At 42.1% G+C, this 13,596-nt stretch overlaps 1 protein-coding gene and 1 pseudogene across 2 annotated transcripts in view; both read left to right on the top strand.

The window, feature by feature from the left end:
• Trpc4ap (transient receptor potential cation channel subfamily C member 4 associated protein) overlaps positions 1 to 13,596 on the top strand; it is a 79,983-nt gene that overhangs the window by 53,596 nt on the left and 12,791 nt on the right. The window contains exon 9 of one of the 2 annotated variants that reach the window (XM_027945090.2): positions 8,194 to 8,336. In XM_027945090.2, the coding sequence (XP_027800891.1) occupies positions 8,194 to 8,336 (143 nt within the window). Of the gene's footprint in view, positions 1 to 8,169; positions 8,337 to 13,596 lie in introns of both variants that reach the window. The other variant, XM_027945089.2, reaches the window with a different exon arrangement.
• On the top strand, positions 129 to 3,364 carry LOC114100409 (ELMO domain-containing protein 3-like; annotated as a pseudogene).

Raw genomic sequence — 13,596 nt, 5'->3', positions numbered from 1 at the left:
AATTTAGAAATTAATGGCAAGAAGAAAAATTTGGGAAATACACAAATATGTGGAAATTAAGCAGAATATTTTTAAGTAATCAGTAAGTTAAATGAAGGGAATTAGAAAATATTTTGAGACAAATGAAAATGAAGACACAGTATACCAAACTTCAGGATACAGCTGAAGCATTGTTAAAGGAAAATTTATACGGTAAATGGCTACATTTATTAAAAATCTCAATGACCTAAACTTCTACCTTAAGTTTTTGAAAAATGAGTAAGCCAGTCCCAAAGCAGGCAGGTGAAAAGAAATGGTAGGATTAGAATGGAAAATGGTGAAATAGAGAATAAGAAAATCAACAGAGAAATCCAGAAAACTGGGCTGGAACTATAGCTCAGTGGCAAAGTGCTTGCCTAGCATGTGTGAGGCACTGGGTTCTATCCTTAGTACCATATAAAAATAAACAAATAAAATAGAAGCATTCTGTCCATCTACAACTAAAAAAAAAAAAAAAAAAAAAAATTAAATCCAGAAAACTAAAGTTGGTTGTTTGAAATGTTCAACAAAACTGACATACTTTTAGCTACACTGACAAAAATAGAGAAGGTTTAAATTACTAAAATCAGGAATGAAAGTTATATTTCTGTAAACATTGCAAGTAAATTTAGATAACCTAAATGAAATGGACAAATTACAAGAAATACAAACTGTATAACTGACTCAAGAAAAATAGAAAATTCAAATAAACATATAAAGAAGTAAAGAGATTGAATTGGCAATGCAAAAAACAACAACAAAAGGGCCACGTGGCTTCTGCCAAATGAGCAGGTATCACATGATGAATTCTATCAATAACAACAGTATTACAGACTCTTCCACAAAACAAAAGAGGAGGGAGCATTTCTCAGTTTGTTGTTTATGGTTGTTATCCTGACACCGAAACCAGACAAAGACATCAAAAGAAAATTGCAGACCAATATCTTACAGATACGGATGCAAAAATCCTCAAAAAAATAAAAGATACTAGCAAACCCAATACGGTAACATTCATGAAAGATTTTACACCATGACCAAATGAATTTTTTCAAGATTGGTTCAACATATGAAAATCAATTCATGTAATACACCATATAGTAGCATAAAGAATAAAAACTACTTGGTCATTTAAATAGATGCACAAAGAGTATTTGCATAATCCAACACATCTTCATGATTTAAAAATAAAACAAAACAAACCACAACAAACTCAGAAGGGAACTTCCTTAACGTGTAAAAGGCATCTACCAAAAAAAAAAAAAAAAAACATAGCTAATATTCTCTCTCATGGCAGAAGACTGAACATTATTTTCCCCTGCAAGATCATGGACATGATCTTGGACACTTTTTTTTCAAATTATACTGGAGGTTCTGGTCAGGGCAGCTGGGGACTAAAAAAAGAAATTAAAGGCCCCCAAATTGGAAGAATGGAGACTCTCTGTTTACAGATGACATGATCTTGTTTGTGGAAAAAACTTAAGGTATTTATTTTTTTAAAAAAGTTTTTACTAAACTAGTAAGTTCAGTGTTCCAGGATGCAAGATTAATTAAAAAAGCAGTTTCACTTAGAATAGCATCAAGAAGAACAAAACATTTCAGAATAAGTTTAACAAAGAAGTACAAAACTATACTCTAAAAATTACAAAATAACATTGAAAGAAATTAAAGAAGACCTAATAAATGAGAAGACATTTCATTTGCTTGGCCCTGCCCAGTACACTCCAGGGCTGCCGCCTTTACCCCCAGTGCTGCCAACAGCTGGCCTAGGAAACAATATTGTCCTTCAGTGTTGTGCAGGCCTCAGGGACGTGCCATGTCTCTCTGAGCCCCACATCTGCAAAGCACCCCCTTCAGTGGCTGGGGCCTTATGATGGGCATCTGTAACCAGTCCCACCTGAGGTCTGACCATCACAGGCCCTTCTCTGGAGGCTGATATCCTCCACGAGAGATGACAGAGTTGGTGCAGGGCCAATTCTGGTGATGGAGCACTTGTTTTGCACCATTGGAAACTCCATCTAGCAGTAGCCAGACTGGCCAGTGGCTGCTGCTGTGTGTGCCTTGTTAAGCTGAAGCTTCAAAGGCCTCAGGAACTTTTTCATTACTCACAGAAACCAGTTATACCCTGGTGATGGTACAGAAGGGCTGTTTTCTTATCCTGATCTGAATGACTACCAGAAGAAAGGCATAAGGTAGAGCAATTGGACCTCTGACTCTCCTTGTGTTATCAGATCTCAGACCTCAATAACCCCTTTTAGCCCAAGAACAAAGCTTGCTTGAACAAATGATTTTGAATTGTGAATGAAGAATCTTGCTCTTTCTGTAATGAGAAAGAATTAAAGATAAACAGTAGTGAGGCAGAGGTGCTCAGAGTCCAAGAGGAATTGGAAACTGTGGATACCATCCAGCCAGACATGGAGCTGGGACAACTTAGACCAGTCTAGACAGCTTATCTCCTTTGGTGAGGCCCTAAAACATTTCCAGATTCTAGACCTGTCCTCCTTCAAGAAGAGAATTCAGCCAACTATTGAAAGGATTGGGCTTGTCGCCTCTAGCTCCATCTCTTCAGGTCTCCAAGGCTCTACTTGGGGCCTTTGGAAAGAAAGGGACTTGGTCCTGACCATTGCTCAGTGTGCCTGTCAGGACTACCACAGGGCGGATGCTGCATAGGTGGTCAGAACAGAGTACTGTGCCCCCTCAGCTGAGACCAGACCAGGGCTCTTTACCCTGGTGGCAGGCAAGAGTGGGAGCTGAAAGGAGGGTGTCTTGAGTATCTAGTCCTCCCCCAAGGGACAGGCTAGCAGAGAGTATGGGTGACCTGAACAGCCATGACCCAGTGCATCACATCCACCAGACCATCTACAAGAAGCAAACAGGCTCCAAGCTCGACTGTGCCCTCCACAAAGACTACTGTGAGGACCTGGGCTTTCAGGGAGCAAATCCAGCTACAGACCTTAGAGGGGCAGGCTTCCTTGTCTTTCTTCATCTGCTATAGCTGGTGATGGGTGCAAAGACCTTGCTGATGGCCCAGATTTCCCCCCATCTTGTCACCATTTCCAAAAGTTCTCTTTCAGTTTGTTGTCCATGAATGTCACCCACATCACCATCCAGACATTGAGAGAAGAGTTTCTCTCCAGGGAGTATAATCAGCAGCAAAAGGTCATTGCCATGGTGAATAGCTTCTACGCTGCCACTTTCCTCTATCTCAGACTCAGGCTTTGTCCTTAAGAACTTGGAAGCATTGGCCAAGAAGAATCCACAATGGCTGCTCAAGACCCTGGAGATCTACCTGGCCTAGGTGTCAAAGGGATAGGCCTCCTTGTTGACGCAGAAGTGTTCTGGGTCGTAAGCCCTTTGCTTCACGGATCTCACCTTCACAGGTGTGAGTTACCTGCAGGACTGATCTGAGCAGCCCCAGAGACTGACTGATAGGAAGATTCCTGGGCTGGGCCACCAGGCTTCAGAGGGCATGGGACAAACCACATCTGGAGCCCCCTGGCTGAGCCAAGCACCTTTCTGAGGTGAGATGGCAAGCTTCTGGGCTTGGTTGCAGAAAGCCAAGCACCCTCACCACTCAGAGTGACTAAACCTGACCTACTCCCTTATAGACCTCTAGAACAAGGAAAGTCTTATTTGTTCCCAGCTGGGCTTCAGTTCCCAGGTTTGGATTACAGGAATCAGTGGCAGTGAGTGGAGCATGAGGCACAATAGCCCCAACTGGATGTGCCACACCTCCCCACAGGAGAGGAGATTACCAAATAGAAGCAGCTAGAATTCTGACTCTCTAGCTAGCCTCTGGTTAGAATCTAAAGAAAGACAGCAGTGACTGCAGCCAGCAGGAGGCAGCATAACCCAGAGAAAGCGCACTAACAGGCTTGTCAGGGCCTGTCTCTCCTCCCTATCCCTTCCCTCCCCTCCCCTCCCCTCCTCTCCAGTTTGTGATCTAAACATGAACATTGGGCTTGTGTCTCCTGGCTGCTCCCTCCTAACCATTCGTGAGCTAGGGCTTCCTCCAGGGAAGGCTACATACTTCCCCAGGATAGTATTCTGGCCTGAGTGAGGAAGAAGGAAGTGTCTCACATTCCAGCACTTTTAGAATAAAGGAGTTGCTCTAGGGGGTCCTAGTGGGGGGAGTGAAAAGACAAACCCACAGAATGAGGGAGGGAGAACATTTTTGCAAACCATGTATTGAATAAGGTACTTGAATCTGGAATGTTTAAAGAACACCTTTAGTTCAATAATCAGACAATGCATTTCAAAATATAGACAAAGGATCCAAAAAGACATTTCTTCAAAGAAGATACACAGATGGTCATTAAGCCATGAAAAGTTGTTCAGTATCATGAGCCATCAGGGAAATGCAAATCAGTACTATAATGAGATACCTCTTTATACTCCCTAAGATGGTTATCATTGAAAAGACAGATAATAAGTCTTGAGAAGGATATAGAGGTATTGAAATGCATAATTCAGTTTATTTTTCTTTCCTTTTCTTTTTTTGTGGGGGAGGGTACTGGAGATTGAACTCAGGGGCACTTGACAACTGAGCCATATCACCAGCCCTATTTTTTTAAGTTGTTGATGGACCTTAATTTTATTCATTTATTTATATGTGGTGCTGAGAATCAAACCCAGTGCCTCACACAGCTAGGCAAGTAGCACTGAGTTGGTTAACTCCTTGCTTTTTGCTGAGGCTGGTGCAATCCTCCTGTCTCAACCTCCCTAGCTGCTTGGATTATAGGTGTGTACCACCGCACTTGCCCTTTTTTGTTTGTTTGTTTTTGTTTTTGTTTTGTTTTTTGAGATGGTGTCTCTAACTATTATACAGGCTGGCCTTGAACTTGAAATCCTCCTGCCTCAGCCTCATGACTAGCTGGGATTACAGGCAAGCACCACTGTACCCAGCCTTATTTGCTTTTGATGGCCTATAAGGTAGTGCAGACAATTTGGAAAATAGTCTGGCAGTTCCTCAAAAGTTAACATACAGTCACCATATGTCCCAGAAATTCTACTCCTAGCTATATACTGAAGAGAAACAAAGAGATGTTTATACAAAAACATTTTCATGAATGTTCATTATAGCATATTCATAATAGCTAAAATATGGAAACAGCCTAAATTTCTACCAACTGATGAGTAGATAAACAAGATGTGAGTTTTTTCATGTAGAATACTATTCATCCAATTGTCTTAAAAAAAGGAATACTGATACATGCTTAAACATGACATGAATAAGTGTTGTAAACATTGTGCCAAGTGAAAGAAGCAGTGATGAAAGACATATTATGCGAATTCATTTATATGAACTATCCTATATAGGCAATTCCGTAGAGTCAGAAATTGAGTGGTTGTTTAGAGCTTGGGGTTTAGTGGGAAGTATAGAGAGTGACTGTTAATAAGTACAAGTTTTCTTTTTAGGGTATTGAAAATGTTCTAAAATGATTGTGGTGATGACTGCACAACTATGAATATCCTAAAAGTCAGTGAATTGTGATTGATTTAATGAGTGAAGTGTATGGTATGTGAATCATAGCTTAAAGCCGTTTTTAAAAACTGGTGAGTTAATATGGCCCAGAAAGTGGAGTGCAGTGCAGACATATGGAAAATGATCACTACTTTCATAAGCCTTACGGAGCTGAAGAGATTTGGAGGGAAGGACACGCCTCTTGAACTAGTTTTCTGTTCTTCATCCTTGGAAGTGATCTTGTTGCTACGCTCTAGCTATTGCTTTGGAGATGTTCTTGCAAATATTTCTCCCCACAGAGTTGGTCAGATTATACAAGCCCAGCACCAAAAGTTGGCTGTGTCTTGGGGCAGAATCTGAGCTGGCCATGTCTCTCTCTCTCCAGAGACACTCATTTCTGAGGGTGCCTGTGTGCCCCACATTGCACCTGCACCTTCCATAGCCATCCTCTCTTGCAGGCCTCCCTAAAGTCCCCCATGCAGGTAGTGTGGATCCTGGGGCTTTCTAGCAAGTGTGCAGCAGAGACAGATTCTGCAGGCTGGTTCCCCAGAGTCTCCACATATCACTGGACCCATATATGGTCTGGGAACTGACCAAGGAGTCCCAACACGGACTTAGTCATTCTGGTTTTTCTCCCAAAGTACAGGAAAATGTATGTGAAAAAAATAGAATTTTCTTAATTAGTTTATCTCCAGAAAATTTTTCCTTAGTCTTTACCTACTGCCACTTTAATAGCTATTAAGAACATAAAGATTGAAAAGAAGAAAACATGGTAATAAGTTATAATTAGATATGAGAAAGAAGTTCTGGTGTGCTGTTGCCCAGTAGGGTAACCATAGATAACAATTATGTGCTATAAAATTGTGCTATATCTCAAAAAGCTAAAGAAAAGGGATTTTGGATGTTTTACCATAAAGAAATGATAAATATTTGAAAAGATAAATGTTTTTAAAGATTTAAGCATTACAAAGCATATACATAGTCAGCACATCATATGGTACCCCATTAATATGTACAATTTTTATGTATTGTGCTTGTATATGCAGAATTCAGCACATTATAAATGGTTGTTGGTGAACCAGTCTTTGATGCCTTTCAGATATCAAGGGTCACATACATAAATTAAGTTTATAAGAGAGAAAAGAAAACATTAGCATTACTACATGCTTTTAAGTTGCTGACTTGTGCTGGCCACTATTCTGAGTACCTCCAAAATATTAGTTTCTTCTGTCTTTGCAACATTATTAGGAGGTATGTACTATTGTCATTATCACTCTTTTACAGATGAATGAGGATGGTTACTGAAGCACATAAAGGTCAACTAAGGCTACCCAGCTAGTGAATGAGTTTCCAGCTCAGCAGTCTGACTTCAGCATCTGTGTTCTTACCCACTGTGCCATGCTGCCTCCCAAGTCATGCTTCATTTGGCAGCTTGTCCTCTTCCAGGGTTATGATTTTTATATTGATGATATAATGTCACTGGGAAAAATTGTTCTGGGTCTGTAGGGTGGAATAAATCAGGCTCTTACGTTATGACACCCTGCAGAAATCACAGTCTCCTGGGTCGGCCTTCTCTGAATGGGTTTGATAACCACTTCTCTGTATGCATAGTTCTTCTGGCCTTTGCAAAAGGCCTCTAGAGAAATAGGTCCAGTAGGAGCTTGAAGAAACCTTAGCAGTTACTGTTTCACCCTTTCACCTTAAAGATGAGGAAACTGAAAGGAAATGATTCTCCTAAAGTCACCCAGCCTCTCCTGACTATGACCATTGCCTTCCTAAAAGGGATCTATCTAATGGTGACTGAGGCTTCCTAAGAATCCATTGCTGGGCTTTTCTTGTGTTCCTCATGGTAACCCTCTTTGTCCACTGTAGTAGTACAGAGCAATCAAAGGCCTAGTGAGTAGGTGATTTGCACAGAGTCACATAGCCAGCAAATTTCATTTTCAGAACCTTCCATTTTCATTATTTTGCTGTCCTTCTTCCCAAGGGTAAATACCTTTTTGGAGTGGACGAGACGTTTTGTCAGCTGGTTAGTAGAGTAAATGTGTTGGGTTACCTAAAGCTCAGAGTACAATGCCTTACAGGTATCAAGTGTCCCAAACATACTGCTTATCTGCTGCTTTAGTAATGATGAGATTCTGTACAATGAAAATCTGCTGGTAGATGATGTTCATCTATGTCTGTGCTATCAGTTGTAAAACCCAGTCTGCTTTAGAAAATTGAGCCTTAGAAAACTTTAGATGGGTTTTTGAAAACTGGGAGAGATCTTCAAAAAGGTTCCCTTGGGCTTTCAGCAGTGTGCCTTGTGGTATCTAGGGAAAAACAAGTAATTAGTTACTTGAAGGGTTCTACACAACTTGCTATCAGACATCTGTCTGTCTGTCTGTCTGCTTTCTGCTTGGTGGCAGGGGAAGGAGTACCAGTAGGGAGGGTAGAATGTGGCACTGCATTGACAACATCAGAATGTTTTCACTTTGTTGGTGAAACAGACTAGAACTACAGAGTTGGTTTTTCTAGGTTTCTTGCTCACCTAGCTTCTGGGGATTGAAGGAGTTTGGGGGGCTTTCAAAGTCTGGTGCGGGCCTGGGCCCAGTCTAAAGGCTTTTACCTCCAGTCTGTTCAGAGCATGTTGGAGGACAGAAGTGTTTCCTCAGGAGCCATGACTCACCTTCTCCCTGGGGCTGTGTCAGCCTCCACTGTGTTCCCTCCTCCAGGCGCTTCTGAGGAGAATGGGCTACCTCACACTTCAGCCAGGACCCAGCTGCCCCAGTCGATGAAGATTATGCATGAGATCATGTACAAACTGGAAGTGCTCTATGTCCTCTGCGTGCTGCTGATGGGGCGTCAGCGAAACCAGGTGGGCACCTCCCTAGCATCCCAGAACAGGAGGAGCCAGGGGCAGATGCTGCCTGGCTTGTGGTATGCTGGGTGCCATCAGCCTTCGTTTAGAATGGCACTCACTCTAGCCCAGCAAAGCATATGGGTTGTTTTCCTTCTCATAAGGAAACCAGGATCATTCTAGAGCTTGGAGTCTTTCCAGGTACCTTGCTGTAGACAGCATTTCTAGACAGCATTGCACCCAGATCAGAAATGGGCATCTTACCTTAATAATGAGGAGAATAAAGTATAAATAAATAAAACCCTGTAGGGCTGGGGTGGTGGCTCAGTGGTAGAGTGCTTGCCTAGCATATTGGAGGCACTGGGTTTGAGCCTCAGCACCATATAAAAATAAATAAATGAATAAAATAAAGTTTAAAAATTTGTTTTTTTTTTTTTTTTTTTAAAAAAAGACTGGCCCTGTAGATGTGCAGGAAGAGTTGCTGATCTGATGCAAGGTCAGGGTAGTGAGGCAGAGCTTAGAGCTGTGTTCACTTATGAAACTTGGGCAAGTACAGGAGATTCCAGACATGCTAGGGTTTCCTGATCCTTGAAGCAGAAGAAAGGAACAAGTTTCTGTAACCTGAAGTGGCAGAAAGAGGGCTCCGCAAGTTTCAAAATTGATGAGAACTAGATCTTTTCTACTAACTGTGCCATTCTTCTAGAGAGAAAACCAGGCATATGGACGGGGAGGAGAAACTTCTTGGGTTAAGAGGTTAGGCATTCAATAGACCTCATGCATCTTTCTGAGTCAAACGCTGGATTGTCACATTATCTCTGGATGACAGAAATGCAGTTAACCTCATTTTACAAATGAAGAACAATTTCACATAGTGTGCCCATGGAAAATACTCACTTAAAAAATAACATTTGAAACAGCAGTGTCCTGAGGCAAGTGAGAGCCTGCATGTTGACCTGAGACAGCCAACTAACTAGAGGAGCTGTGCCCCTGAGGTGGGAGTGGGCCTTGTAGGTTGGTGGAACAGAAAAGAGGCCAGGGTGGATGACTGAGACAGGCAGTGAGAGAGGAGAGCTGAGGGACCATGGGCCAACTTGCATTGGGATGTCATAGGCCATTTAAAAAAGACTTTGGTTTTTACTGTGAGTAAAGTTGTCCCTCTGACTGCTTTGTGAAAGCCTGGGAGTCAGCAAGAATGGAAGTGAGGAGATCCCTTAGGAACCTTTGTAATTGAGCAAAGAGTTGGTAGCCAGGACCAGCACAGGTTGGAGTGTGCTGGTGGGAAGGGGATATATTAAGGATATGTTTTGAAGATGGAACAGATAGGATTTGCTGATGATTTGGATGCAGACATAAAAGAAGGGAAGAGTTAAGGATGACCCAAGGTTCTGGGAATAGATTTGCCATTTCTTGAGGTGGTTAAAGCAGGCTTAGGGAAGATGAGTTTGTTTTTGAACAGGGTAGAATTAGGCAGTGGTTGGAACTGGCATTTGGATTACCAGTAGCTGGAACTGGGGAGACTGTCGGGCTGGAGGAGTTACTTTGGGAGTCCTCAGCATACAATTAGGTAAAACCAGGACACTAGATGAGATCCCACATTTTCTTCCACAGCCTTGGTGTTTCTTCCTTCAGTATGGAATGTGTTATAAGAAATAATAGGGTGATGGCTTCCATGTATTGAATGCTTTTACTTTTTTGAGGCACTTTGACAGTTATTCAGTGTCAGTTTTCAGGTACTTGGTAATTGATACAGCAGGTGATGACCCACTCTCCCAGAGCTCAGTGCTTGAGATACCAAGGTACTCAGTGTCCAGGCCCTGGGAGAGCCAGAATTGTAAATGTCACTGCCCTGCCTCTTGTCTCTGTCCCCCCAGCATAGCAGCACTCTCTTCCCTAAGCCTTCCTGTCACCAAGTTGCTAAGAGTCATTGTGGTCTTCAGGTGAACTACATGATAATAGCACTGCTTCCTTGGGGAGGGAATGTCACTGGCCTGGAGTTCTGCCCCACTGCGTACCTGTGTGCCAGGCACTATAACATGGATTCATGGATCCTGCCTAAAATGGGTACTCCCAGGAAGGATTTCCTTGGCTGGGCCTCACAGAAGGCTTCCTGCTAAAGTGGCCTTGTTGATGTACAATTGAGTCAAGTTCTCTGACTAGTCTTGAGCCAGTTGAAAACACAAGATTGGAAGGACTCCTCAAATTCCGTAAGTTTTATCCTGGTACTAATGAAAATAATCAAGATAGCAGTCAGTTTTTTTCTATCCCACAAGCTTTATCCACAGTTACCTCATTGAGCCCTTCAGTAGCTCCTTTATCCCCTGTTTTCCATCAAGGGATCAGGGTCAAAGAAGAGTGTTGCCCAGAGCCAGCCTGTGAGCCTAGAGCTAGCAAAGCCCAGCTCCTGAGCCTGGGCTCTCACCGCCCCTACCCATCTCTGTAGGTGGAGTGGCACTCTATCCTGCCCACTTGCCTGCTTTTCTACCATTCCAGTGTGGAGTCAAATAAGGGGCTGGACTTAAGAGTGGGAAAGATGCATTGACCAGTAAAATTTGCCCCACAGTTGAAAAAGCTAGTATTTTCAAGTGAAAAGAGAAGTGTCACAATAGAAACCTCAAACCTACCAGTGGCCTGGATTTTTAGGAGACGAGGTGAAGTCCAGGTCTACCTCAGAAGGCCCATCTCTTCTCAGCTTTGTGATTCATACCCCTACCACCCCCCTACCCCCCACCCCCCCCTACCCTTTTTTTTTAAATATTTTTTAATTGTAAATGGAAATTTATTTATTTGTTTGTTTGTTTTATGTGGTGCTGAGGGTTGAACCCAGTGCCTCACTCATGCTAGGCAAATGCTGTACCACTGAGCTACAGCCCCAGCCCCATTTTTTGTGTCAGGGTCTTACTACATTGCCCAGACTGGCCTTAAACTCTCTGGGATTCAAGTGACCCTCCTGCCTCAGCTTCCCAAGTCGCTAGAATTTTAGGCTCATGTTACCCACTCAAACACCTTATCTTGAGCCTGGATTTCTAGTCTGGACAGTGTGGCATTCAGACCCTGACTTTCAGGGCCAGTATATTGTCAACATTTTTTTTTAAAGTTGACTTGAATAGGACTTAGGGTTCTTTGTAGTAAAACAGGAATAGATACTTGACTTGGTGACCACCATAGGTGTCAGCCCCACTTCCCTACCCCGTTAAGCAAGGCAAAGTAGATCAGGCTGGGTTTTATGGAGGCCTGAGCAGCAAAGCAGATATCGTTTCACACTGACTGATAATCTGACAGATTCTGGGCTGCCCGTGCATCTCACACTGGCCAGAAGGTTTGACTTCTATGTCTGCAGACATCCATGAGAGTGGAGTCACAGACAGTAATTTGTTGGGTTTGGTCTCCCAGATGATCCCAGAGATGCCAATGGTGGGATGGAAAGAGGTAGACCTCAGGATGAGACCCTGAGTTAGGTGATGTGTCCTCTGTCAAGCTTGCATGAGCTGGCCTCTCTGGGCTTCCCTTCCCTGCAGAGCAGTGGTGCCAGAACATTGAGCTATGCTCCTGGCCTCACATGCAGTCTCCATCTTTATCTGTATGACATCCCCAGGAAGGAGTAACAACAGCTTTGTTTCATGTTATGTAAAAATATTTAATAAGCAAATAATCCTCAGAGTTGACATATATTAGTATGAATGGAGGCTGTGTTCCCTCTACTTCTCAGTTTTCTGGGTCTTCCATAACACAGGTAACTTAACCAGTTGTTAGTAAATCCTTCTAGAGATATGTATGTTTATAAAAGTAAATAATTTTTTTACACAATCAATAATACAGCATGTCAGCATGTGCACACTTTATTTTTTTGGTACTGGGGATTGAATCCAGGGATACTTTACCTCTGAGCTTCATCCTGGCCCTTTTTATTTTTTAATTTGCAACAGGGTCTCACTAAATTGCTTAGACCATTACTAAGTTGCTGAGGCTGGCCTCAAATTTATGATCCTCCTGTCTCAGCCTCCCAGGTCTGTAATCTCAGTGACCTGGGAAGCTGAGACAGGCCACTTGCTTGCCTGGCCACTTGCTTTCTTAATGTTATATATTAGCCATTGTTCAACTCACTACATGTAAAATGCCTTGATTTTTTTTTTTTTTTTTTTTTTTTTTGCTGATGCCTTGTATCTCATTGTGTGGATGTATGACTATTAATCCCTGTTGATAAAAGTATTTGTTTTTTTGGTATTATAAATAAGGCTTTCTTCGATAATATAAATAAGTCATTTATTATTTATAAGTTTCTGCCTGAGAATAAAAAAGTGGAATTGCTGGTCAAGGGGAATATGATTACAATTTTTAGAGATATTGAGAGATCATCTCCCTATGCAGGTAGTACCATTTCTCACCCACAGAATATAAATGTATCTGGTGCTTAATCACTAAAATCATGCCAAAGTCAGATAAAATTTTGTCTCCTTTGCCCATGTGAAAAATCAGTTGGGATTTGAATTTCTAGTTTCAAGTGAGGTTAGCCTTTTTCATAGAAAAGAACCTTTTCTATTCTCCTTTTTACATCTTTATCCACTTTTTTCTGTGGGATTGGTCTTTTTTTCCCCCCCTCCCTCACTGGTGGTAGGGATTGAACTCAGGGCCTCATGCATGCTTAGACAAGGGCTTTACAGATTGGTCTTTTTGTCTGAGATTTATAGGACTTCTCATAGAGGAAATTTGCTCTGCCTGTGACATGAGTTACCAGTGTATGTTCTCCAGTTGTCATGTTTAACTTGTGACTTTTGCTTATTGTAAGTTTTATGATACAGAATGTTAAAACTTTTTTGTGGTTGAAATCAGTAGTCTCCTTCCTTGGCTTCCAGGTTTAGTTAATCCTTTAGACCCACCCTTGGGTCACTTTTTTTTAAGTCTTCACAGATTTTTCTAGGGTTAGGAGAATTTCTTTTTGCATCTTGCCCCAGTTGAAATGTATCCCATTGTAAAGTATGAGGCATATTTTCATTTTTTTTCTTTTTTGATCCTAGGGGTGGAACCCAGGAATGCTTCAGCACTGAGCTATATCCCCAGCCCTTTTTATATTTATTTTGAGACCGGGTTTTGATAAGTTGCTGAGCCTGTCCTCAAATTTACTATCCTCTTGTCTCAGCCTCCCAAGTGGCTTGGATTTAAAGTATGTGCCACCATGCCTGGCCACATTGTCATCTTAATGCTATGACAAGGATACCGACATTTAAGGGACTTTCTTAAGGTTCCGGAGTTTACACATGGTGGAGCTAAGAGTAAACACAGG

The sequence above is a fragment of the Marmota flaviventris genome, chromosome 2, assembly GCF_047511675.1.
Source record: "Marmota flaviventris isolate mMarFla1 chromosome 2, mMarFla1.hap1, whole genome shotgun sequence".
In the NCBI taxonomy this organism is placed as follows: domain Eukaryota; kingdom Metazoa; phylum Chordata; class Mammalia; order Rodentia; family Sciuridae; genus Marmota; species Marmota flaviventris.
This window is presented reverse-complemented; position numbering and strand designations above follow the sequence as displayed.